Here is a 25,767-nt window from a genome sequence, read left to right as displayed (position 1 = left end):
CGGCAACCAGGAAGAGGATCACGGCGGAGACCAGTTACCGGAGGCCCCGGGGGAGCGAAGGAAGGTATGTATATCTTTATTTATTTTTTTTACTGCCGGCAGTATGGGGGACAGTTTTTTTTTTTTATATTCCGGAGTTCTCCTTTAATACACAATCAGTTTGGTTTTCTCTTAAAATCTCTTTTTTAAATTGAACCTGTTGTCCTGTTAAATAAATCCTGTACCTGTCTTTTTATTGCTATGGGGTCTCCTGTCTTATCAGCGAGTGCCACTGTTTTGTTTCTGTAAGTAACACAGTAAAGCCGAATTCACACTGCCGAATCTCTGCGCTGAATTCTGCATGAATTTATAGCCCATTCACTACAATGGAATTCCTGCAGCAGAAATTCTGATGTTTGAATGGGACAGCAGAATCCCATTAAAATGTATTGGCTATAAATTCATGCAGAATCCAGTGCGGAAATTCTGGCGTGTGAATTCGGCCTAAGGGAGGCCTCTAGCAAGAGGAAGTACCAGTACTTGTTACTCCTTCTAAAGTATATTACATAATACTTGATCATGTGAGACGTCCTGGTTCATTGTCTTAGAGAAGTGTGTGTGACTTGCTATTTTACAGCTAATAATGAATGTCATGCTTTCTCTTGGCAGGTAGCGTATACTGTCAGTTTATGGACATGTTGTTTCCCGGATCAGTCACATTAAAGAAAGTAAAATTTCAAGCCAAACTTGAACATGAGTACATCCAGAACTACAAAGTGCTACAAGCCGGTTTCAAGAAGATGGGTGTCGACAAAGTGAGTGCAATGTGACCTTATGTGTTGTATTTGTGCATATAGTTACACAATAAAGCCTGCAGAGACTTGCACTGTACGGCACAATTAACCTATGGCTACAGTGCCTTGTCTATGAGCTGGGATCCTGGCACTGTACTTGAAAGGAAACTGTCTGTTTAAAGGGTTTTCCAAGATTACAACTTGACTCCTTTCACTTTAATGGGACTGTTCTGTAGCACCTCACACAAACTGCGGGCATGTGTGGTGCAGTTTTTATAAGAAATAAGCTATGTTTTTCCAATCATGGTTAAACCCTTTAAGTTATGCTACCCTCACTGAGCACAGAATAACTTCGGGGCCGACATGATGATTGGGAGAGAGCTGTCAGTCATTACTAAGTGGGTGGTGGACTGCTTTTGGGTGTAGATTCTCTGAACCTACACTACATCACAACTTAAACTACAAATATCTCCCCATTCCCATATATTTTCTGAAGGTATACACCTTTTTGACTATTAATAAAAAGCTATGTATTTACATGCTTGTGTGATTAGGAGTAAGTGTAATTCTTCAGAAATGTGTAATTGTGGCTAAAAGTGTGACCCAAGCATAAAGTTATTCACTACATTTCCTAAAAACAAGTTTTAACAGTGCACAGTAAATACATAGGTCTAAGGTATATGTCTGAAAGCATCATTAGAATCCAATTTTTGGTTTTTAAAGGGGGTGTTACTATTCCTCTCACAACTGTGTTGAGTTTGCGGGTTTCCCAAACTGTTTGCAGCTGCTGGAAGTGGTCGGGGAGCCAAAATAAGAAAGCAGAGTTACGGAATTGGAGTACCGTATTTATCGGCGTATAACACGCACTTTTTAGGCTAAAAATGTTAGCCTAAAGTCTGTGTGCGTGTTATACGCCGATACACCCCCCAGGAAAGGCAGGGGGAGAGAGGCCGTCGCTGCCCGCTTCTCTCCCCCTGCCTTTCCTGGGGTCTAGAGCGCTGCTGTCGGCCCTTTTCACCCCCTGGTTATCGGCGCCGGGGGGAGAAAAGGGGCAGCGGCACCCATTGCCGGCGCCGCTGCCCCGTTGCCTCCCCCCCATCCCCGGTGGCATAATTACCTGAGTCGGGTCCGTGCTGCTCCAGGCCTCCGTCGTGCGTCCCCGGCGTCATTGCTATGCGCTGAACGGCGCGGCGCATGACGTCAGAGCGCCGCGCCGTGCATAGCAACGACGCTGGGGACGCACGACGGAGGCCTGGAGCAGCGCGGACCCGACTCGGGTAATTATGCCACCGGGGATGGGGGGGGGCAGCGGCGCCGGCAATGGGTGCCGCTGCCCCTTCTCTCCACCTGGCTGTCGGCGCCGCTTCTCTCCCCCTGGCTATCGGCGCCGATAACCAGGGGGTGAAAAGGGCCGACAGCAGCGCTCTAGACCACAGGAAAGGCATGGGGAGAGAAGCGGGCAGCGACGGCCTCTCTCCCCCTGCCTTTCCTGGGGGTATATCGGGGTATACACGCGCACACACGCACCCTCATTTTATCATGGATATTTGGGTAAAAAACTTTTTTTACCCAAATATCCTTGGTAAAATGAGGGTGCGTGTTATAGGCCGGTGCGTGGTATACCCCCATAAAAACGGTAATTCCCATTGACTTTAAAGTGAGTTGCACAAATAGCAAAGACTTCATTTACTTACTGTCACGACATTTTCATATAGGGGAAAGCTTGCATACCCAGGGATGTGGGAATCCTATCACCCGATGCCCAGGACATGTAGTGCCGGGCAGGTGAATTTTTAATAGATTTAGCAGTGTATCGGGCAAGCAGGGCCGGACCGACTTCTGCCCCCCCATAATTTTTTTTTTTTTTTTTTTTTTTTTTTTTTTTTTTTGACGCAAGTCTGCACCTCACACCGGTGCTCCTGCCCGCTCCGTACTCGGCGGCCCCCGGCTGTTTTCAGTAGCTGGGGCCGCCGCTAATAGCCTGGCATGTGGCAATCGCCGTGGGCGGCTATTAACCCTTTAGATCACCGCTGCCAAAGTTGACTGCATTGTCCAAAGGGATCTTTTAACCATCCCTGGTGGTCTAGGTCTAGGAAAATCTGCTGCGGACAGCAGAGAAGAGCCCGCCCCCTTTCAAATACGCAGCAGGAAACCCGCAAATCTGCCCGTGTGAACGTACCCTAAAAGTTCATATCACCCCTCCCTTTTCCATATAAAAACATGTAAACATAATAAAAATAAACATATTTGGTATTGGCGCATGCATAATTGACGGAACTATTAAAAATAACATTTTATATCCCATACAGTAAATGGCATTAATGTAAAAAAAAACAAAACACAGAATTGCGTTTTATGTTTATAACCACATATCCCAGTAAAAAAAGTGTTCAAAAAGTCTGATCAATGCCAAAATGGTACCGATACGAACAACCTATTCCGGACCAAAAAATTAGCCCTTATACAGCCCAGTTTACAGAAAAATATTTATATTATAGCGTTCAGGGATTTTTATTCTTCTTATTAAAGTTTTTTAAAAATTTTAACATGACAAACTAAATTTGGTATTGGTGTAATCAGGCCTACCTAAAGTATCAAAATAATATGTAAGTTTGACCACAAGGTCAATGACTAAAAGGAAACCCCAAAATCTGCACCTATTTTTTATTTTTTTTCCAATTTCACCTCAATTTCAGAGCATAAGTTATGGAAAAATGAAAGGTGTCATTACAAAGTATACTTGGCCCCGCAAAAAACAAGCCTCATAATGGTCTGTAGATGGAATTTATAGGACAAAGAGGAAAAAAACTAAAGTGCAGAAACTAAAAGACCATATTTTCGTACTATTTTGGTTGAATTTATTTTATGTACATGTGGATCGTCATGAGGGACAAGTAGATTGTGTACCGCTTTAGTCCCTTGAACAAGTAGTTTTGGTTTGTTTATTTCCACACCCCTGATAACAAAATGTGCATCATCCCATGCCTCACACTGACATTGTTTACCGTTTGGTACATGCAGACAAACTTTTAGCACATTTTGTTTATATTTATCCTTACTGTTTGGCTAATACACCGGCAGCCCATTGCACTATCCACTTTATGTAATATATAGATTATGGGGGAGATTTATCAAACCCTGTGTGGAGGAAGAGTAGTACAGTTGCCCATAGCAACCAATCAGATTGCTGCTTCCATTTTCAGAAGCATTTTAAAACTGAAAAAAGCAATTTGGTTGCTATGGGCAACTGCACCACTTTCTCCACACAGGGTCTGATAAATCTCCCCCATAATCTCTGTATATTACCTAAAGTGCAATGGGCTGCCAGTGTATTAGCCAAATAGTAAGGATAAATATAAACAAAATGTGCTAAAAATTTGTCTGCATGTACCAAACGGTAAACCATGTCTATGTGAGGCATGGGATGATGCAATCCGGATGCACATTTTGGTATGGTAAGCTTTGTCCGGGGGAGGTATCTTCTCAAAAGGCTTGTCTATTTATAGTCCACGGGTCCAATTCGAGAGATGATTGGGTGGGAACGCAATCAAGAAAACGCAAACTTGCATGTATAACCTGGGGTATTGCAAAAGTACAACTCTAACATGCCTGGACAGCCTCCTGGCTGTCTGGGTATGCTGGGAGTTGTATAGTTTTGCAACAGCTGGAGGCACACTGGCTGTTAAACTCTGAAATAACTGGGATGGCTAGAGAGGTGGTCAATGGATTGGTACAGTGTGAAATATATAAACTCTTTATACATACAGGTTTGATGCAACTTATTGGACACTGCAGTCCACAGGCTGGTTAACATGTAGGTTGTGGACTGAATGAAAGCTTGTGTAAGGCAAAGAGGAGGGATTCCATTCTCCCACTAAAGTGATCTACAGAGACAGGAGGAGGTTGTAGATTACTATGCCTCCTCTGGTGTCTTCCCACATGGCCCCCATTCTCATCTGTGTGGGTAAATACAAAAACTGTACGGACTACAGGTCTCTCATTCATTCTAACCCCTTTATCCCAGGCTTGTCATATTGGTCTTCTTTTAAAGCTGAGATTGACAAGACCATTGTTCTATCTGCAACCCGGTTTTAGAGCCTGCAGAAAGTGTCAGGCGGTTTGTGCAGCAGTCTCTTCAAACGACTGGATGACGGGTCTTGGTTTAACCCCTTAACGACGAAGGATGTAAATGTACGTCCTGGTGAGGTGGTACTTAATGCACCAGGACCTACATTTATGCCCTAAGCATAACCGCGGGCATCGGAGCGATGCCCGACTCATGCGCAGCAGGTCCCAGCTGTTGATCTCAGCCTGGGACTCGCCCGTAATGGTGGACAGCCATTAACCCCTCAGATGCCGTGATCAATACAGATCACGGCATCTGCAGCATCGTGGTCACTTAAATGGATGATCGGATCACCCGCAGCGCTGCCGCGGCGATCCGATCATCCAGCACGGCAGCCATAGGTCCCCTCACCTGCCTCCACTGCCTTCCGGGTGTCTTCTGCTCTGATCTGCCTTCCCGCAGACCAGAGCAGAAGATGACCGATAACGCTAATCAGTGCTATGTCCAATACATAGCACTGAACAGGATTAGCAATCGAGTGATTGCTATAAATAGTCCCCTATGGGGACTATTAAAGTGTAAAAAAAAAATGTGAAAAACCCCCTCCCCCAATAAAGATGTAAATTGTCCCATTTTCCCTATTTCACCCCCAAAAAGTGTTAAAAAAATATCTTGTATACATATTTGGTATCGCCGCGTGCGTAAATATCTGAACTAGAGATGAGCGAACTTACAGTAAATTAGATTCGTCACGAACTTCTTGGCTCGGCAGTTGATGACTTATCCTGCATAAATTAGTTCAGCTTTCAGGTGCTCCCGTGGGCTGGAAAAGGTGGATACAGTCCTAGGAAAGTCTCCTAGGACTGTATCCACCTTTTCCAGCCCACGGGAGCACCTGAAAGCTGAACTAATTTATGCAGGATAAGTCATCAACTGCCGAGCCGAGAAGTTCGTGACGAATCTAATTTACTGTAAATTCGCTAATCTCTAATCTGAACCATTAAAATAAAATGTTAATGATACCGTACGGTGAACGTAAAAAAAAGTCCAAAATAGATTATTTTTTAATAACATTTTTATTCAAAAAAATAATAAATATATTAAGTTTTATATAAGCAAATATGGGATCAATAAAAAGTAAAGATCACGGCGCAAAAAATGAGCCCTCATACCGCCCCTTTATACGGAAAAATAAGTTATAGCTCTTCAAAATAGGGGGCTCTTAAACGTACTGATTTGGTTAGTTTGTGTGTTTTATTTATTTATTTATTTTTTTCCAACAGTAATAGAAAAGTGTGTTTATCATGGGTATCCTTTTAATCGTGTTGACCCAAAGAATAAAGAACACATGTCAATTGTACCGTAAATTGTACAGCGTGAAAACAAAACCTTCCAAAATTAGCAAAATTGCGGTTTTCTTTTTAATTTCCCCACAGCTTTTTTTTTTTTTGTTTTTTGCGCCATACATTTTATGGTAAAGTGAGTAGTGGCATTACAACGGACAACTGGTCGCGCAAAAACAAGCCCTCATACTAGTCTGTGGATGAAAATATAAGTTAGGATTTTTTGAAGGCGAGGAGGAAAAAACGAAAACTTGAAAATTAAATTTTCTGTGTCCTTAAGGCCCAAATGGACTGCGTCCTTAAGGGGTTAAAGCCAAGAAAAATTCAGAAAAATCGGTGGAGCTTTGTCAATGCATTTCTATCAATTTTCTAGTGTAACTGCATTGAAAAGAAGGGCATTAGTATCAAGTGCCATTGTAAGAAGCTTGCAGTATATGAGAAATAGAAACAAAAGCACAGCTATGTGCCGTTACTCTGGAGCGGAGGTAACCACTAGCAACAGAGGGAATGGTGCTCACCTTCTAGTGTTATGCTCAGAGCACAACACCTTTTTGTAGCTCTGTTACCCGATTCCTGGGTATGAAGTAGGGATCGACCGATTATTGGTATGGCCGATATTATCGGCCGATAATCACGATTTTGGGCATTATCGGTATCGGCAATTACCTTGCCGATAATGCCCCGCACCGCCCACACTGCACCGCGACCGACCAGCCCCCCCCCCCCCCCTGACCCACCGTAGTGCTGGGTGGTATACCGGTATGGATTTTTGCCCATACCGCTATACTGGTCGGGCCCCTCCCCCACCCTCCGAGTCAATAAAAAAAATATATATATATCAACTTACCCTTAATGGGGGTGGTCCGGGCCATCCATCCTTCCTGTAGTGTCCGGCGCCATTCCGGGTGGAGGGTGAACCGGTCCGGGCTGTCCTTCTCCGGGGGTCCTCTTCTCCACTCTGGGCAGGCTCCGGCCTAGTACGCTGCATAGACGCTGTGACATCAGGTGCGTCGCTGCGCAGCGGGGTCTATGCTGCGCTACTAGGCCGGAGCCTGCCCGGAGTGGAGAAGAGGACCCCCGGAGAAGGACAGCCCGGACTGGTTCACGCTCTACCCGGAATGCCGCCGGACACTACAGGAAGGAAGGATGGATGGCCGGACCACCCTGACAGGTAGGGGAGAGAAGCGGGGGGTGGCGGCCTATGGCACCGCAAAAGCCACTGCAGTGCATTGATTTAAAGCGCCCGCTTTAAATCAATGACCTGCAGCGGTGTCGAGGGGGGGATAAATAGCCGATAATTTATACCGGAATATCGGTATAAGTTATCGGCTATAGGCCCTAACCTCCACCGATTATCGGTATCAGCCCTAAAAAAAAAAACGATATCGGTCGATCCCTAGTATGAGGTCTGAGTGCAGCCTGGATCGTTCCCGTCACTGAGGTACTTCAGGGCGGTCAGACAATTCACACACAGAAAGCTGCAGGTTGCAACTTAAAAAAAGCGATCCTCCTGGCGCTAACTCGATAATAGGAAATAATCCGTTATGGTCACAGAAAATTAAATTCCTTTATTGGCGCTGTGGACTACGCGTATCGAGGGGTGGGACCCCTTCATCAGGTCCTGACGAAGAGGGGGTCCCACCACTCGATACGCGTAGTCCACAGCGCCAATAAAGGAATTAAATTTTATTTTCTGTCACCATATTTGATTATTTCCTATTATCGGGTGAGCGCCAGGAGGATCGCTTTAAGTTGCAACCTGCAGCTTTCTGTGTGTGAAGTGCCGTTGTAAACAAGGTTCACTGCCAGAACATTGACTCGCATTGTTTTTGTCTCCCATTGCACAGTACGTTTTATAGATCACTCATGAAGCAATTTGTCGTCTTTTTTACAGTAGTCCTTCAGACGGTTATTAGTCACATCCATTTTCTCATTAAATACAGCTAAACATTGCATTACCTCACAGATATTATGGAAAGGTATTAAAGAAATGTTTCTGTGTTTGTAGATAATTCCAGTGGATAAATTGGTGAAAGGAAAGTTCCAGGACAACTTTGAGTTTGTACAGTGGTTTAAAAAGTTTTTTGACGCCAACTACGATGGGAAAGACTACGATCCAGTTGCTGCAAGACAAGGACAAGAGTCTGCCCCGGCCCCTGTACTCCCCACTCCAGTTATGAACAAGCCCAAGAAACCAATGGGAACGACAAACTCTGGTACTAGCTATTAACTGCTCTTTATATTTAAGGCGGATTTGCACAGCTCTAACATGATCTTATTTTTATGTCCGTATTATGTCAGACACCCAGACTACCTGCAGATTTGCTGAACAGAGCTTTAAGTTTGGTTCTCTACTGAGAAGGGTGCTGCTGTACAGATGTAAAAAAAAATGGCTAACTTACAGCTGTATAAAACTGATCTAGGGTACGTTAAGAGGACAGATTTTCTGCTTTGAAATTATTTTGTTGCCTCTTTACTTTGATGGGTCTGCAGCAAATCTGCTGGGGATTATTTTGCTGCAGAAAAACCACACTGGATTATATCTGTGTTTAAGTACCATCTAAAGTATATATACATGGTTTAGGAGACTTTGCCCCTTCTGATAAAGGGTGCATGCTAAGGAATTGTTGACGCAACACACTTTACAAGACTTCTAGTTTTTATCTAAGGTTCACCAAAGCCTTAAAGGGGTTACTCCGGCGCTTAGACATCTTATCCCCTATCCAAAGGATAGGGGATAACATGCTTGATTGCGGGGGTCCCGCCGTTTGGGACCCCTGTGATCTTGCACGCCACACCCCGTTAAAATCCGTCCCCGGAGCATGTTCGCTCCGGGTCTGATTACTGTGGATCGCGGGGCCGGAGAATTGTGATGTCACGGCTCCGCCCCCGTGTGACACCACGCCCCTCCCATAGACTTGCATTGAGGGGTGGGGCATGATGTCACATGGGGGCGGAGTCGTCACGTCACTATCTTCCGTTCCCGTGGTGGGAGCCAGACCCTTAAGCGCTGCCGGAAGCAGATACAGGTGGGTGCTGTATTGCGGGGGTCCCCAGCGGTGGACCCCCGCGAATCAGACCTCTTATCCCCTATCCTTTGGATAGGGGATAAGATGTCTAGGGGTGGAGTACCCCTTTAAAGCGTAACTGTCATGAATTTCTACCCCTATAAACTAGGATGAGAAAGTTGATTTCCAACTGCAATTGAGCTTTTCTTTCTAGCAATCTTGATGAGCCCAAAAAACAAACAAAAAAAAAAAGTTATGTGGTCGGCAACAGTCAGGTAATTTGCAATACCCTATCCGCATTGGGACCGCTATGTGACTGCATGCACCCTCCAACACATCATTTTTGGTGCAGTAAGTTCTCTGCATAAGTGCTCGCTTCCTCACTCTGGCTCCACGCTACACAGCAAGGGAGCAGGAGCTCGTTCTGAGACCCAATCCCGCCCCAATGGTATCCCTAAATTGTAATTGTAATAAACTTTCTCATCCTGGGATTAGTTTATGGGGGTGTAGAAATTCATGGAAGTTACACTTTAAAGTGGTTCTAGTTTGGCACAGAATAGAAAAACATGGCTGCTTTCTTCCAGAAACATAGCCACCACTGTCTGTAGCAGTGTTTTCCTCCAGCTGTTGCAAAACTACAACTCCCAGCATGCCCTCACAGCACGTGTAGAGTAATTTCACAGTACACTGCAATACATTACCTTAGTTTTGCGGTGTACTGTTCAAACTATTATGTGATCGCACAGTCAAGTCCCTCTAGGTCAGTGTTTCCCAACCATGGTGCCTCCAGCAGTTGCAAAATTACAACTCCCAGCATTCCCGGACAGCCAAAGAGTGTTCGGGCATGCTGGGAGTTGTAGTTTTGCAACAACTGGAGGCACCCTGGTTGGGGAAACACTAGTCAACAGGTTGTATGTATTGAAGCCCCATTGAACTGAGCTGCAGTTTCAGAACTAAGGTAGGCAGGTGTAGCGCAGATTCTGAAAGAAAGCAAGCAGAACTTAATTTATTTTTTTATCTGCCTTGTCTAGTAGACCTTTTATTAACATGCACACATTACAACTAGAACCAGAAAACTGTAACACTCCAGGATGATATATTTTGAGTAATCTCACATAGAGCTTGGGGATAGTTTTCTATGGTTAGATTCAGTACTTTCAGGAAAAAAGACCTAATGCTGTATTCACATGTCTTAATGTCTGCACGTAGAATCTCATAGACGGCTATGCATTCTGTGCAGTCTCCGCACAAAAGAATGAACGTGTTCATTCTTTGTGCAAAAAGGAAATCTGAATTTCCGTCCTGGAAACAACTGGCATGGAAATTCTGCCGTGTGATCGTGGACTAAATGCTGTCAGGTCTTGTAGACATGGCTTGAGAGTCCTACTTATCCCGTCCACTGAATGAGCCTAAGAGTCCTGCTTGCCCTGTCCACTGAGAGAGAGGGTATTTAGAGTCCTTGTTTCACCTACATAGAGTAATTGATGGCTCTCCCTGGGAGTTTTTAGACAGAACTTTATCACCATGTGGAGACTAGGTACACAGAAGTTGTGTACTCCTGGGGGCTTGGCTACAGGTGAGCGAATCTAAGGTAAATGTTCTTGAATCAAACAAATCAGCTTTCTTTTAGCCTTGAAAGATTCATTCCATTTCCAAAGTGCCCTGATAGCCTGGAAAAGTCATGATGCCCTGAGGTTTACTAAGACTATGGAATAGAGCACTTTGGAAATGGGATGAATCCTTTAAAGGAAATCTGTCATCAGTATCGCCCACTCTAACCTGTCATACAGGCTTGTAGTGCGGGTGATACTGATCAAAATGATACTTGCAATGTCCTGAATGGCCCAGCTGTTGTGCGGTTATCGCTGTTTTTCTTATGTAAATAATGTCCTTGGGGCATGGGTGGAGCTAGAACCGGAGCTCCAGGCACCCCAAGTGATCTTCTGCCGGGCGTGCGCTCTGCCTGGCTCATCAATATGCATGGCCTCCCTCCCTGCTCTCGCAGCACAGCGCATGCACCGCTTCCAAAGTACTCCCCGCTTCAGCCTCATTCACCCTCCTGCCATTGTGCATCCTCATACTTCGCTGCGGGAATGAGGCTGAAACTGACTCCACACTCCACTCCCGGGTGCACTGTGTGATCCTGAGTGATATATTAAAATATTTTCTCTATCGGCTCCATTGGGGGACACAGACAGTGGGTGTATGCTGCTGTCTCTAGGAGGTGTGACACTATATGGTAATAAAAAAAAAGTCAGCTCCTCCCAGCAGGATATACCCGCCTTCCGGCTCTGAGCTAGTCAGTTTAAGCTTAGTGTCTGGATTTTCCAGACCAGGTCTTCTGATTTTATTTTCCTAGTATAGGGACGTTAGTTTTTTTTTATTCCTTTTCTTTTGTTTTCAGGTGGGGGCTCAGGGACTCCGGTTCCCTGTTTCCCCATTGCGAGTAAGGGGGCTGCTCGCCCTCCCTCGCCAACGGTCAGCGCCTGGGTTGGTACCTCATGGGTCCGGGTCCCCCTTCTTCTCTGCTCGCCTCGCTCGCGCTTAGCAGCTAGGCGTGATGCAGGGACAAAAAGCTGACTGAAGACTTCACTGAAGACTCCATTAGGTAAGTTCTTTCTGACTGAGGGAAGTACTACCCCCCCCCCCCCTTTTCTCCATAGGTACGGACTCGCAACCTCTCCAGACCCCCTGTTTTTGGCCCACCTTCAGTTTATGGGGCTGGATTATACAGGGGCTGCACTTTATTCTGGGGGAGCAGTGGCACCTAAGGGGGCATATATTATAGGGGCATGTATTATGGGGCACTTTACTGTGTGTGTGTTTGGTGCAACTACTCCAGCGCCTTATATGCTGCTGCCAGCCGCAGCGCTGTTTTCGAGCCGGGCGCTTCAGCGCCGGCCTACTTTCGCCGGCCGTCTCTGCAGGCGTTTAGGCCGCCCGCTCTATTCCCCCAAGCGCTTATGCGGACTAGACATGGCGCTCGGGACAAGGAGCGGGCGCCATGACAGTTCTTCTTCGGCCAGCTTGTAGCTCTGCCCACTGGGCTGGGAGCTCTCAGAGGCGCGAAGCAGCGTCCAATCAGCGCCGTCGGCGTGATTTTCAATGTGAAGGGGTCTGTTACTGTGTGCCTTGCTTCAGGCACGCCCCTCCCTTCCTATTGACTGACCTGTTTAGTCTCTCTGGCTGTACGGAGCGAGTTCTCCTCACTGCAGCTGACAGGGGTGAGAAAGTTCCTGTCTCCTTTTTCCCACATTATGTCCGTACCCAGGGCTGTTCCTCCCTCTAAACAGAAACCTGGAAATTCAGTGACAGTGTAAGCACTGTAATACCAAGATGTCTGGCTCTGCTGAGCCCACTTGCCCTGCCTGCTCCCCTGATGCCCCTTCGGTCCCGGTGGGTTCAGCCGCTCCTCCAGCCTGGGTTTCTTCCTTGACCCAGTATATGGCTGACTTGACCCAAGTCTCCTGTTCGGTGGCTGAGGTCTCCCGTTAAGTGGTGTCCGCCTTGAAGGGGTCTTCCCTGCGCAGGACCTCTGAGAGGGCCTGCTCCTCGTGGGGTGCCTGACTCTTCCATTGAGTCTTCTGATAGATGTGAGCGTTCCCCTCTGCCACGCCAGAGCCAAGTACCCGGTCTGGGTCGCCCCCCCTCCAGGCCTGCCTCTACTCATTCACATTCCCCTGGTGGACGAGGCTTCCGAGCCGGCATCTGACTCAGAGGACCGCTCAGACTCAATTGCAACGGTGAACTCATTGGTGATGGCCATAAGAGACACCTTTCACTTGGAGGACCCAGGCTCTTCGGATGTCAATCCAGGAGTATCCTTTCATCGTGCTAAGCCAGCACCTCAAAGGTTCAGCTCTCACGCTGACTTTGACGACATTCTGGGATCTGCATGGAAACATCCAGACAAGAGGTTCCTGGGAATCAAGACCATTCAAGAACGGTATCCATTTGACAAGGACTTTGTCGACAGGGTGGTTTCCCCTCCCTCAGTGGATCCACCAATCTCCTGGATCTCTAAGGCGACTACACTGCCTCTGGCAGATGCCGCTGCCTTCACGGATCCCACGGACAAGAAGGTAGAATCTTTAGCGAAGTTCGCTTCTGAAGTAGCTGGCTCTTCTCTTCTTCCCATCTTCGCCTCGACATGGGTGTCCAAGGCCCTGTCGGAGTGGTGCCAAAAGCTCCATCCCCCCCCCCCCCCCCCCGAGGATGTATCTGCTCAGGCACTCCAATGCGCTAAAGCTGGGGACTTTCTGTGCACAGCTTCCATGCAGTAAGCCCGTTGTTCTGCCTTTGCTGTGGGTCACCTAGCGGCTCTCCACCGCTCTATGTGGCTTAAAGCTTGGAATGCGGATGCCGCTTCCAAAAGGTCTCTCACTGAGATTATCTCTGAGGCAACGGGAGGTAAGAGTTTCTTGTTACCTCAAAATAAGGCTCGCCCTACTTCCCAAAGGAAGTCCTTTTCCTTTCGGTCCTTTCGCACCTCTGGCTCCAGCAAAGGGTCCAGGCAGGCGCCCTCGCGGGACAAGAAGGCTCCCTCGTTCCGGGCACGCCAGTCTTGGAAGTAGCACTCCAACCGGTCAGGCCGTTTTGCGCCCAAATCGGGCTACCGCAAACCCACTTCTGCATGAAGTGAGGCCCCCACCCGCGGTTTCTTTTTGGGTGGGAGGTTGTCTCTTGTTGTTTCCGAGACATCTGGACTTCACACATTCAGGACTCTTGGGTCAGGGATGTGATGTCCAACGGTTACCGGATCTAATTCGCCTCCCTTCCGAGGGATCACTTTTCGGTCCCGGGCCCACCGGTCTCCTCCTCCTGGCGAAGCAATTTCGAGCGGCTCTCCAGTCGCTGCTTCTCAAGGGGTTTATCGTCCCCGTTCCTCCACGGGAACGTTTTCGGGGTTTCTATTCAAATCTTTTTGTGGTCCCCAAGAAGGACTGTTCTGTGCGACCAATCCTAGACCTCAAGCGTCTCAACCGTCTCCTTCTCATCCGCCACTTCAGAATGGAATCTCTCCGTTCGGTGGTGGCATCCCTGGAACAAGGCGTTCCTTTCATCGGTGGACATCAAGGATGCCTACCTCCCATGTGCCAATATTTCTGGGCCATCATCGGTACCTCCGCATTACCGTTCTGGAGGGGCACTTTCAATTCGTAGCCCTCCCCTTTGGTCTAGTCACGGCTCCTCGGGTCTTTACAAAGATCCTTGCGCCAGTGATGGGCCTGTTACGGTCGAGGGGAATCTCGGTGATACCCTATCTGGATGACCTTCTCATCAAGGCTCCAACCAGAGCCCAGACTCTATAGAATCTGGACATCACTCTCCACACTCTGACTCGCTTTGTGTGGATGGTCAACCGGGACAAGTCAGTCCTCTGTCCTACCCAGTCTCTAACCTTCCTGGGACTTCGATTCGACACTGCCTCTTCCCAAATTTGTCTTCCACCAGACAAACGTCTGGCGCTCCAGTCGGGGGTCCGCTCCCTTCGAACCCAGGTATCAGTCTCCATCCGCACTTGTATGGCAGTCCTGGGTCGGATGGTGGCAACTATGGAGGCCGTACCCTTTGCCCAGTTTCATTACCACCCCCTTCAACTGGTGATTCTCTCTCGATGGAACAGGTCTCCTCTGTCCCTCGATCGTCAGATTGTTCTCCCTCGCAGGGTCCGTCAGTCTCTGCTCTGGTGGCTCCGCTCCCCCTTCTTCTCCAAGGGCGGTCATTTCTTCCCCTTCACTGGCAGGTTGTTACAATGGATGCAAGCCTGTCGGGCTGGGGCGGCGTGTTCAGGGATTGGACGGTTCAGGGACTCTGGTCTCCCCTGGAGACCCTTCTTCTGATAAACATATTGGAATTACGGGCGATTCTGCTTCAATGGGAGTCTGGTCTTCAGTCCCGTCCTGTCCGCGTTCAGTCGGACAACGCCACTGCCGTTGTGTACATAAATCGACAGGGCAGCACTCGCAGCTCGGCAGCCATGGCCGAGGTGACCAAGATTCTCACCTGGGCGGAGAGCAAGGTTCCGGCCATTTCGGCGATTCACATTCCGGGAGTGCTCAACTGGGAAGCGGACTTCCTCAGTCGGTCCTCACCCGACCCCGGCGAGTCGTCTCTTCATCGGGAGGTCTTAGCGCAGCTCTGCGACCTCTGGGGCATTCCGGACGTGGACCTCTTCGCGTCCTGGCACAATCGGAAGATCCTTCCGTTTGTGTCAAAGTCCCGGGACCCTCAGGCTCTGGATGCCCTATAGTGATTCCTTGGGCGGGGTTCGCCCTACCTTATCTGTTTCCTCCTCTTCCGCTCCTTCCCAGGGTGCTGAGGAAGCTCAAGGCAGAGGACATCCCGCCATTCTGGTAGCTCCAGATTGGCCCCGAAGGTCGTGGTACGCCGACGGAGTCAGGCTCCTGGACGACGCTCCTCTGCGCCTTCCGCTCCGCCCGGACCTACTCTCTCTCAGGGTCCACTTTGCCACCCCAATTTACAGTCGCTGCATTTGACGGCGTAGCGGTTGAGACCGCGGTTTTGAGGGCCCGCGGGTTCTCTTCCCAAGTCATTCACACCATGCTTAAGGATCGTAAGCCCTCCTCCGCAAGAATTTACCACCGTACTTGCCGTTCTTATTTTAGTTGGTGTGAAGCTCAGGCCTTCTACCCGGTGACCTTCTCGGTTCCCCGTCTTCTCTCCTTTTTGCAGTCTGGGTTGGAACTGGGGTTGTCTCTCTCAGTTCCCTTAAAGGTCAGGTTTCGGCCCTTACTGTTCTTTTCCAGCGGTCCCTGGCTTCTAATTCTCATGTCCGGACCTTCCTGCAAGGAGTGGCGCACGCTGTTCCTCATCGGTCACCTTCTCCCCCTTGGGACTTGAATTTGGTTCTGGGTGCACCCTTTGAGCCCCTTAGAGAGGTGTCTCTCCGCCTCCTTTCTTGGAAAGTGGTGTTTCTTGTTGCTATCACCTCCATCCGGAGGGTGTCTGAACTGGCAGCTCTTTCCTGCCGTTCTCCATTTCTGGTGATCCACCAGGACAAGGTCGTTTTCTGTCCAAATCCTTCCTTTTTGCCTAAGGTGGTCTCTGGCTTTCATCTCAATGAGGACATTGTCCTCCCGTCCTTTTGTCCGGCTCCTTCTCATCCTAGGGAGCGCTTACTACACAAGCTGGATGTAGTTCGGGCTGTTCGGTCTTATCTCTCCATCACTTCTTCGTTTCGTCAGTGTGATTCCATTTTCGTCCATACGGAAGGTCGTCGCAAGGGACAACCTGCTTCCAAGGCCACCATTTCTTGGTGGATTCGGTCCGCCATTTCGGAAGCCTATCACTGTAAGGGGAAGATTCCTCCTTTCAGGGTTGTGGCTCATTCCACACGTTCTGTTGGGGCATCCTGGGCTCTCCAGAATAGAGCTTCGGCCTCGCAGATTTGCATGGCGGCTACACTTTCTCGAAGTTTTATCGAGTTCATACTTTCGCATCGGCTGATGCTAGTCTGGGTCGTAAAGTGTTGCAGGCGGCAGTGGATCGGCCGTCTGCCTGACTGCTTATCTGCCCACCCAAGGGACTGCTTTGGTACGTCCCACGGTCTGTGTCCCCCAATGGAGCCGATAGAGAAAAGGAGATTTTTGTTTACTTACCGTAAAATCTTTCTCGAAGGATCCATTGGGGGACACAGCTCCCACACTTTTTGGGATTTTCCTATTGGTTCTCTGTCCGAGGGTGTGTTCAGTTATGTTTTTTCTTCTGGTTATCGGACAGTTTTGGATTTTTCTTTGCCCTATTGGTCTCCTCCTATTGCTCTGGAACTTAAACTGACTCAGAGCCTGAAGGTGGGTTTATCCTGCTGGGAGGAGCTGACTTTTTTTTTTTTACCATAGTGTCACACCTCCTAGAGACAGCAGCATACACCCACGGTCTGTGTCCCCCAATGGATCCTTCGATAGAGATTTTAGGGGTAAGTAAATCTTTTTTTTTTTTTTTGTTGGATCTGACGGGTATGCTTTAAGATTAAAGGAATTGGAGGTTATGTAGACTCTAGGTCACTTACTGTATATTTGCTGACCTGTAGCCAAGACCTCAAAAGTCTGCAACTTCTCAGGGCAATTTGAAAGGATACAAATTCTTCAAAACATGCACTACTTTAGATTTAGGTAAAGCCAAAATATATTCACCCTTCTCTAGTTCTAGCAGAATAAAAAAAAAAAAAAAAAAAAAAAAACTATCAAACCGTAGAAAACTCTCTCCCTGAGCTCAGCGTTGTGAATCCCCCCTGTCCTATACTGCCCTCAGAACTGACAGACCTCTAACATGTGAGTGCAAGGAATCCTGAGTTTTTGTGCAGGGCCTTTGTACTTTTGGGATTTTCTGATTTTTGGCGAATACTGTACCTCTTCCAGATGAATCTACTGATGGAAAGCTGTCGAAGACAGAAGATATAAAGAAAATGGCCAGAATTGGTACATGCCTATGTAAGGGAGTGGGGTGCACATATTGAGTGGTGTCTCACAATGGGCTCATGTACAGCACTTGCACACTGTATTTTCATGCAGCCTAGGGTGTTTATAATGACTATCAATGATTTCTCTCAGCTCCACAGAGGGCGGTACCTGCCCAAAGGCCTGCAGTAACCAACAGGCCTACCCCGGGAGTTGGCAGAAAGCCTGCTGCTGTGGGCAACGGTGAAGAGGAGTCTGCAGAGCTTGTTCAACAGGTAGGAGACCAGTACTTGATAGACTGAGATAAAGGAGTTTTCTGACTTTATTCCTATTTTTACCCCAGTTGACAAATAATGTGGATAAATGGTTTCTAGGTGGTACTTCAAACTCCATAGAAACAGTTTTCCATCATGAAATGGTCCCCTGTGTACTATGCATATCCATGGTCAGGCTCTGGATGTTTACAGGGGGTGGGAGGCAGCGTACAAAAAATGTTTGATAAATCCTGTTGTGCATTCCCCTTCATGTTAGAGTTTGCTTGTTTTTATGTTGGCTAACCTGTTGAGGACATCGACCATACATGTATGCCCTTGCTGCCTTAATGCATGAGGGCGTAAATAAATGTTAACCTTGGAGTGCTATCTCCTACGTATAAAAATGTAATATTTATTGTTATCATAAACACGCAAAAAGAGGATTAAAAATCCAGTGCTATTCACTCCATTATGGAGTCCACAAATATGGTGCCTATCTGGCCACTCAATGCTGTTGGCTATAATTCCCATATGCACCTGCAGTGTACAAACTGGGTGTGGAGTGATCACTGTTTTAAAATAATTTCTCAGCCTCCACTCGACATGTTTCGCTGCTAGACGCAGCTTTTTCAAGATGACAGCGGGCATGAGAGCAAAAAAAAAGCCGAACTGTTTTTTTTTTTTTTTTTTTAAACCTACCTTGATGACAACATCCTGCGGGAAGTAGAAAATTCCTGGATTCTGATAGGATGCCTGGCACGTAATCCAATCCGCATCCTATCATTCACACTGACATGGGGATGCACCTATAGTATTACAGACATTCCAGGGAATCCACTCTTACCTGAGGTGAGCGATACGGAATTGGCAGGAGTATACCTGTGACGTGTCTGCGCGAAGGCCTCTGCACCGACACTTAGACAGAAAACTGCTCGCTTTCACTGTGCTGCGCGTTGACACCTGCGCTAACACTTAGAATGTCAGTGCTCAACTCCATATTAAAGGAGGCAATGTAGAATCAGAGGGATAGATGTGATATATAATGATATACCTGTATTTAATTGCATGTATAATATATAAGACTGATATGTATATAGCTGATATATTTATGTATCAGTCTTATATATTATCCATGCATTTACATTTTCTAGTTCCCGCAGGATGTTGTCATCAAGGGAGGTTTTAAAAACCCCAGTTCGGTGTTTTTTGCTCTCATGCCCGCTGTCCTCTTGACAAAGTTTCGTCTAGTAGCGACACATGTCGAGGGGGGCTGAGAAATAATTTTAATACAGTGATCACTCCAAACCCAGTTTGCACACTGCAGGTGCATACGGGAATTAGACAACAGCATTGAGTGGCCAGACAGGCACCATATTTATATGTGGACTCAGTTATCCACAATGGAGTGAATAGCACTGGATTTTTTATCCTGTTTTTGTGTGTTTATGATAACAATAAAGATAGTTTTTATATGTGGGGAAATAGGGTACTTTTGGATCAACTTTGGTGATCTATAGGTTTAGAGTGTCTGCTAATGACAGCTTGAACCTTCACAGCTAATGGCAGAGCGCTCCCCACCATTAACCCTTTAGACTCCATGATCAATGTCGATTGCTGCATCTAAAGTGTTAAATCATACATGCTGGCTAGTTCAGTGGGCTCATTGGACACCCAACAGCTGTATTGTTTCACTGATGCAGCCTGGCTTAGCCAAGCTGTATCAGTGGATCGCCAGTAACACTGAATGCAATCTGAATGAATGGACCTAAAGTGTAAATATTTGTTTACACATTTTACCAAGCAGGATCATAAACACAAAGGCAAAAATGTATCATAAATGTACAATAATAGAAAAACTACAGAATAAAGAAAACATGTCATTTTACCTTAAAGTGTACTGCATAGAAACCAAAAGTTGCAAAAATGCTGTTTTCCTAACCTTTTTCACCACAAATAATTTCCCTGGTGAAATGAGGGATGTCCTTACAAAATACAATTTGGTCTCGCTAAAGGCCTAATGAGTCTGTAGAGTAGGCCTGCATCTCCCCTGGTGAATGGAGCAGTGGTGCATACATGCCAGTACTTCAGTTAAACACTGTTACTATTAGAAATATCAAAGCTCTGTACTCTATATTTATCGGAGGTGTAGAGAGGGAATGGAGGATTGACTGTGTGGAAGCCAATAAGATACTGATCACCTATCCTCCGAATAGGTGATAAATTGTAGTCTTAGCTAGTGCTGGGCAGTATGACCAAAAATGGGTATCATGGTATTTTTCAAACTTATGGCGGTTCCACGGTAGTGGTTCCCCCCCCCCCGCTCATTCTCCCCTTCAAGTGAATTATCAGCCGCAGTGTGCTGGGAAGCTAATCGTATATGACCCGTGGGTGCTGCTCTGCTTTTCCTCCAGGAAAAAGGGGGGAGAATATTATTAGCCTATGATGTTGTTATATAACCAGGGTCCAACCATTCTTCTATTGATTTAGATTCTTTATACATTTCTCAATTATTCCAGTACTCCTTTATTTCATCATCATCAAATTCCCTTTAATTTTCCCATTCTTTATAAATGATCTACTGCCTCGAGCCATCCTCTCCCAGAAGGTGGGCTCTTCTTCCATAACTCAGATATAGTTTGTCTAGCGGATATTACAAAATCGCCCAAGACGTTGTGTGTTTTTTTTTTTTTTTCTCTGCCAATAGACATAGGAAAAAATGACAGTAGGGCTATTGTTGGGGAAGGTTGAACACTGGAACCTGCCAGTTATACAAATGGAAAACATCCTGCCACAAATTATATACCCCCAAGCAACCACCATGTCCCCTTGTAGCAATTCACATCTCAAACATGTAGGAGAAGCTGACGGATGATCACCGTATTTAACACCATTGTGCTTTCATTTTTTCCCTCCCCAGATAAATGTCCTTAAAATTACAGTTGAAGACTTGGAGAAAGAAAGAGACTTTTATTTTGGCAAACTAAGGAATATCGAACTCATCTGCCAAGAGAACGAAGGCGAAAGCAACCCTGTCCTGTCAAGGATCATAGACATTCTTTATGCCACAGATGTGAGTGTTTCTTCTTCTGGTTTTTATTACATATAGAAATGGGAGTGACTGTGGTGATGGGCAGTAATATATATTCAGGGGGTGTGAATGTTGTACATTTAGTGACATCTATGCCTAATACACACCCCCTGATATTCACTCCCATTGATAGAATTAAATAAGAGATCGTGCAAAAATTTTCTTATCCCCTTATCGAGCACTGGGACCCCCCCCCATGATCACCGGGACGGGATGTGGCGCTCAATGTGGAGCACGTGCTGTAGACGGCATGCGCTCCATACTTTTCTATGGGAGGGGGGAAAAGACAAGAGTACAGCACTTGGGAATCTTCAGCGATCTCATTGAAATGAATAGAGGGCGTGCAGTCTACCGGTAGACGACACGCGTGCCTCTCTGCGAGAGCTGGATCCCCTCCCGGTGATTGCAGGGGGAGCCACCACTCGGACCCCTGCGATCAGCTACTTATCCCCTATCCTGTGGATTTGGGAGAAGTTTACTTTCACCTGAGTTCTCCTTTAATGACTGCTGGCAATGCCACTGAAATAAGGAACATTTTGAATCAGAATTTCAGCAGTGTACACAGTGCAGCAGAATCCCACTGAAGAAAATGGGAGGATGCTTCATCGGAAATTTCCAAGCGCAATGTCTCCGCTCAGAAATTCCATAGTGTGCATGGGCCATTACAGCTACATGCTCCCATTTCCGCATTCATCTCTATAATCAGATGTGTGGCCCTACAGTCACAGCTGCACAGTACGGACTATCCCCTATCTGCACTCATCTCTATGGTCCATGCAAGGTGGAAACAGAAAGCATTGTCCTTGCTGTGAGTACTATATGGAACATTAAAGGGGTTATCCAGGATCTGAAAACCAGACTATTTCTTCCAAAAACAGCACTATACCTGTCCTCAGGTTGTCTGTGGTATTGCAGCTCAGTTCCACTAAAGTGAATAAATCAGAGTTGAAATGCCACACAACACCGGAAGACAGGGGTGGTACTGTTTTTTTCTTTTCTTTTTTAAGAAAATATTTTTAGGCAGACAACATTAACCATTTCACTACACTAAACCACAAAGTATAGTGGGATTAACTCAATCACTGCTCTAGACCCCTAGCGATGCAGACAGTAAGGTGATTAATATCTCTACTAGAGATGAGCGAAGTTAGTGATTTTGATTCATCACAAACTTCTTGGCTCGGCAGTTGCTGACTTTATCCTGTATAAATTAGCTCTGCTTTTCAGGTTGTCCGGTGGGCTGGAGACTCTCCTAGGACTGTATCCACCTTTTCCAGCCCACCGGACCACCTGAAAGATTAACTAATTTATGCAGGATAAAGTCAGCAAACGCCGAGCCGCGAGGTTAGTGATTAATTGAATCACGAACTTCACTCATCTCTACCATGGCTGCAGAGGGTAGAAGGTGGATAAGCAGCATGAAGGTGGGCGATTCACTTTTAATATCCCAGAATATCCTGAGCAATTTCTCATCAAATTTTTAATTTATGTTTTTAGGAGGGCTTTGTCATACCAGATGAAGGAGCACCCCCAGAGGACCAGGAAGAATATTAGCCGCACTCTCCTAACATGCAGTCATTTCGAAAACCAATTTTTTTTTTTTTTCCCCTCCCGAATCACGTGCTTACCTGTAAAATATTCCTTTTATTCTCAGAGGGCTGGCTCACCACCTCCCTTTTTTTTTTTTTTTTTTTTTGAAAGTGTACTTTGCCAAAGTTTCACTCATTTTACAGTGGTTTAACCTTGGAGATTTCTCATTTTGTAGCAAAGAAAAAGTGAAAGTATTAATGTCCATTTTTTTTTTTTTTTTTTTTTTTTTTTTTCTCTTCCCTTTAAGGTTCCTAAGGGAACATGTTGAGGACTTGAGAAGGTTCATATGTTGCTGAATGGAATGTTTTAAATCTAGTGAATAGGAGATTAAAATGCCTTAAGTTTACATGTGCTTTCATATCAAAACTATAAAGCCGTCTCGCTGAGCATATTATTAGTAAGTGTGGTGGTTTGCTGTTTTTTGTGCCCGTTACAAATCGGGCGCACATTTTTTTTTTTTTTTTTTTTTGCTTGCAAAAGTAGAGAGCTCCCCCACTGACATGCTGCTCCCGATCTTAGATGCTGAGGGGAATGGGTTTGTGCGGTTGCCTCTACCTCTAGCATCCTATTGCTCTCCACTTCAAATGGCATCGTTGCATGCAGACCCCTTTGGCAGCCTCGAGGGCAATGCAAGTTTAGAAATATGTGTCAAGGATAGAATGAGGGGAAATTTTTTACCGTGGCTTGGTGATAAATTTTGGGATTTCCAGAAACCTCCCCCTATAACTCATCTCCCTCCCCCACATATGATTTTTTTTAATTAATTGTATAACTTTATTTTTTTGCCAACATATTATTTAAGTCAATGTGTTGTATGTATCTGCTGTAACCTCCAGATCACTGGGTTGTTCACTCCAGGAGAAGAAAATGGTTTGGCTGTTTCTGTTAATGTTCTGTTGGGTAACTAAAAGTAACGTGAAATGCATGAAAAACAAAAAAAGTAGAAAGATTCGAGCCCGTGTTGTCTTGGTCACAAGCCATCACCGACATTGCAGTGCTACACTTTCTTAATCTCTTGTGGCCTTTTTAAGACTCTTTAATTATTTTTTTCTTTTTCTCCTCTCCTTTCCTCCTTTTTCAGTTTCTCCAATTTTTTTTTTGTACCCCCCTTTGTTCCTTTCTCAAATTTTTTTCTACTTTAAGCCATTTCTAAATAAAACTTCTGTATTACAAGAGTGAACATTGTTCTTGCTTTGTTTCTTTCTTGAATTTTGAGTTGAGAATACTGTTGGGCTGAATTCACATGTAGCAGAAATCCGCATCAGGTCAGTCATATTGCAGACTTCCCTTATTGAAGCACAATCTGTGCATTTGCCAAAGACCTCTGATGAGGTTTACAGATTTAGAATTTCACCACATGGGGACCCTGCCGTAGTGTTACATCCTCATGGGGTTATCCACTATTAGGAAATCATGGTTGCATTCTTATTGAAACTGCATTAAAGGCGTGGTTTGGTGAAAAACTACCTATCCCCTGTCCACCTGATGGGGCATAAGTGTCTGATCACAAGTGGTTCCGACCACTGGGACCCCAACAGGATTTGCTGAACAGGACCCGGCTTTTTGAGAGGGTAGCGTGTGCTGCAGTCAGCATGCATCCCATTCATTTCTATAGAAGTGCTGAAGTATAGCATTGGGGTCTTTGATGCTCCCATAGAGAGTCAATGGAGTGCATGACGTCTGCAGCACACACTCCTCTCGGAGCCAGGTCCGTTCAGGAGATTGCGGTGGGTCCCAGCTGTGGACCTCTTGCGATTTAGACACTTGTGCCCTATTCTGTGGATGGAGGAATTTTTCTTTTCACCGGACAACCCCTTTTAATTCTGTCCAGATTGTCTAAGGTATACCTTTTTTTTGTCCATAAACCACTATGCACTTTAGGGTACGTTCACACATACAGGATCCTGCTCTGGATTTGTAATTGCAGATTAGAAGCTGTGCTCAGTCATTTAGATTACATTGAAATCTGCAGCAGAAAATTCTGTGCATTAAATCTGCGTACATGTGAATGTACCCTAAAGGAAAACTGTCATCCGTTCACCCACACTTAACCTGATACACCGGCTTATAGTGTGGGTGAACAGGTGACCGATGCAGGGTTTCTGACTAATATACATGCCTTCTGTCTGGTGCCTGGTCTCTCTGAGGTTCGGCATCTTTCAGTGCTGAATTGCACTCTGGAGGTGGGCCTGCCGGCTGGCTTTGAATGTTCATTGGTGCTGGTCACATGAGTGCTCAGTAGGCACAAGCGCTCATGTGACCAATGCCGAACTACAGGTACAGGTCAGAAACCCTGCATCGGTCTCCTGTTCACCCACTATATAACCCGGTGTGTGGGGTTTAGTGTGGGTGAATGGGTGACAGTGTTCCTTTTTAAGGTTAGGGTCACGTAGTGCATCTGTAGTGTATTTCGTGCTGTGATTCTATGAGTAGTAGTACATACAGAGCTTTCCAGCCACAGCATTGTGTGTGCAGTAAGGTTTGGAGCAGGGACTTTGCTTCAGTCATGCCAGCTCAATGGGCCCACTGCTGTAGTGGGGGAAGCCCTGTGTGTTTACTCATAGCAGAATCTGCAGCATAGTTCCCACAGCGTTAAATACACTGCAGATGCACCGTGTGACCACACACTTTTTAATGTGCATAGTGCTCTACTGCAATTCTAGACACTGGGGGAAATTTATCAAGGATTAAGACTGTTTTTGTTTTTTTCCCATCTAAATTTGTTGCACAGAAAGTCGCAGTCTAAATATGTGCAACTTTTTTGCGACTTGCTTTAGAGGATTCTTAGAACATGGTGCATTCTAGTCTATTTTAGACAGAAAAATGCATTGGTGCTGAATTTATCAAGAGGCTTTTCAGCGACAAGTTGCATCGGCTGAAAGTACGCTGAAATGTCAGACCATGTTGGAGCAGGTTTAAATACATTCTAAAGCATAGATTCCGAAGTCCATGCACAGAATTTATCAAGAGCCGTGTGACTTTTGAGAAATTAGGTGCACAATAGACCAGCCTAACCCTCTGTAGTTTGGTCTATATTGATGCGGGAAATAGACAACTTTGATAAATCCCCCCCCCCCCCGTAATCACACTGGCGATTTGCGGCTATTCATACGGGTCTATGGTGACCCTAAAAATAAGGGGGATTGGGGTTGTCCAAGACGCCCACGATCCCCCTTAAGGGATAGAAGTGAGGGGGCAGGGGTGCCACCCCCTCCTATCCCTGCT

General features: G+C 46.2%; 1 protein-coding gene across 6 annotated transcripts in view; it reads left to right on the top strand.

Moving 5' to 3' along the window:
- MAPRE1 (microtubule associated protein RP/EB family member 1) overlaps positions 1-23,718 on the top strand; it is a 71,709-nt gene extending 47,991 nt beyond the window's left edge. For all 6 annotated transcript variants that reach the window (XM_056547522.1, XM_056547521.1, XM_056547518.1 and 3 more), the window contains exons 3-7: positions 649-794; positions 8,191-8,398; positions 17,764-17,885; positions 20,782-20,934; positions 22,450-23,718. In XM_056547522.1, the coding sequence (XP_056403497.1) occupies positions 649-794; positions 8,191-8,398; positions 17,764-17,885; positions 20,782-20,934; positions 22,450-22,506 (686 nt within the window). In that variant the 3' untranslated portion in view covers positions 22,507-23,718. The remainder of the gene's footprint in view (positions 1-648; positions 795-8,190; positions 8,399-17,763; positions 17,886-20,781; positions 20,935-22,449) is intronic.
- The last annotated feature ends 2,049 nt before the right edge of the window (positions 23,719-25,767 follow it).

The sequence above is a fragment of the Hyla sarda genome, chromosome 12 (genome assembly GCF_029499605.1).
Source record: "Hyla sarda isolate aHylSar1 chromosome 12, aHylSar1.hap1, whole genome shotgun sequence".
NCBI classification, from domain to species: domain Eukaryota; kingdom Metazoa; phylum Chordata; class Amphibia; order Anura; family Hylidae; genus Hyla; species Hyla sarda.
Note: the sequence above shows the minus strand (reverse complement) of the source record. Positions and strands in the feature narration are given on the sequence as shown.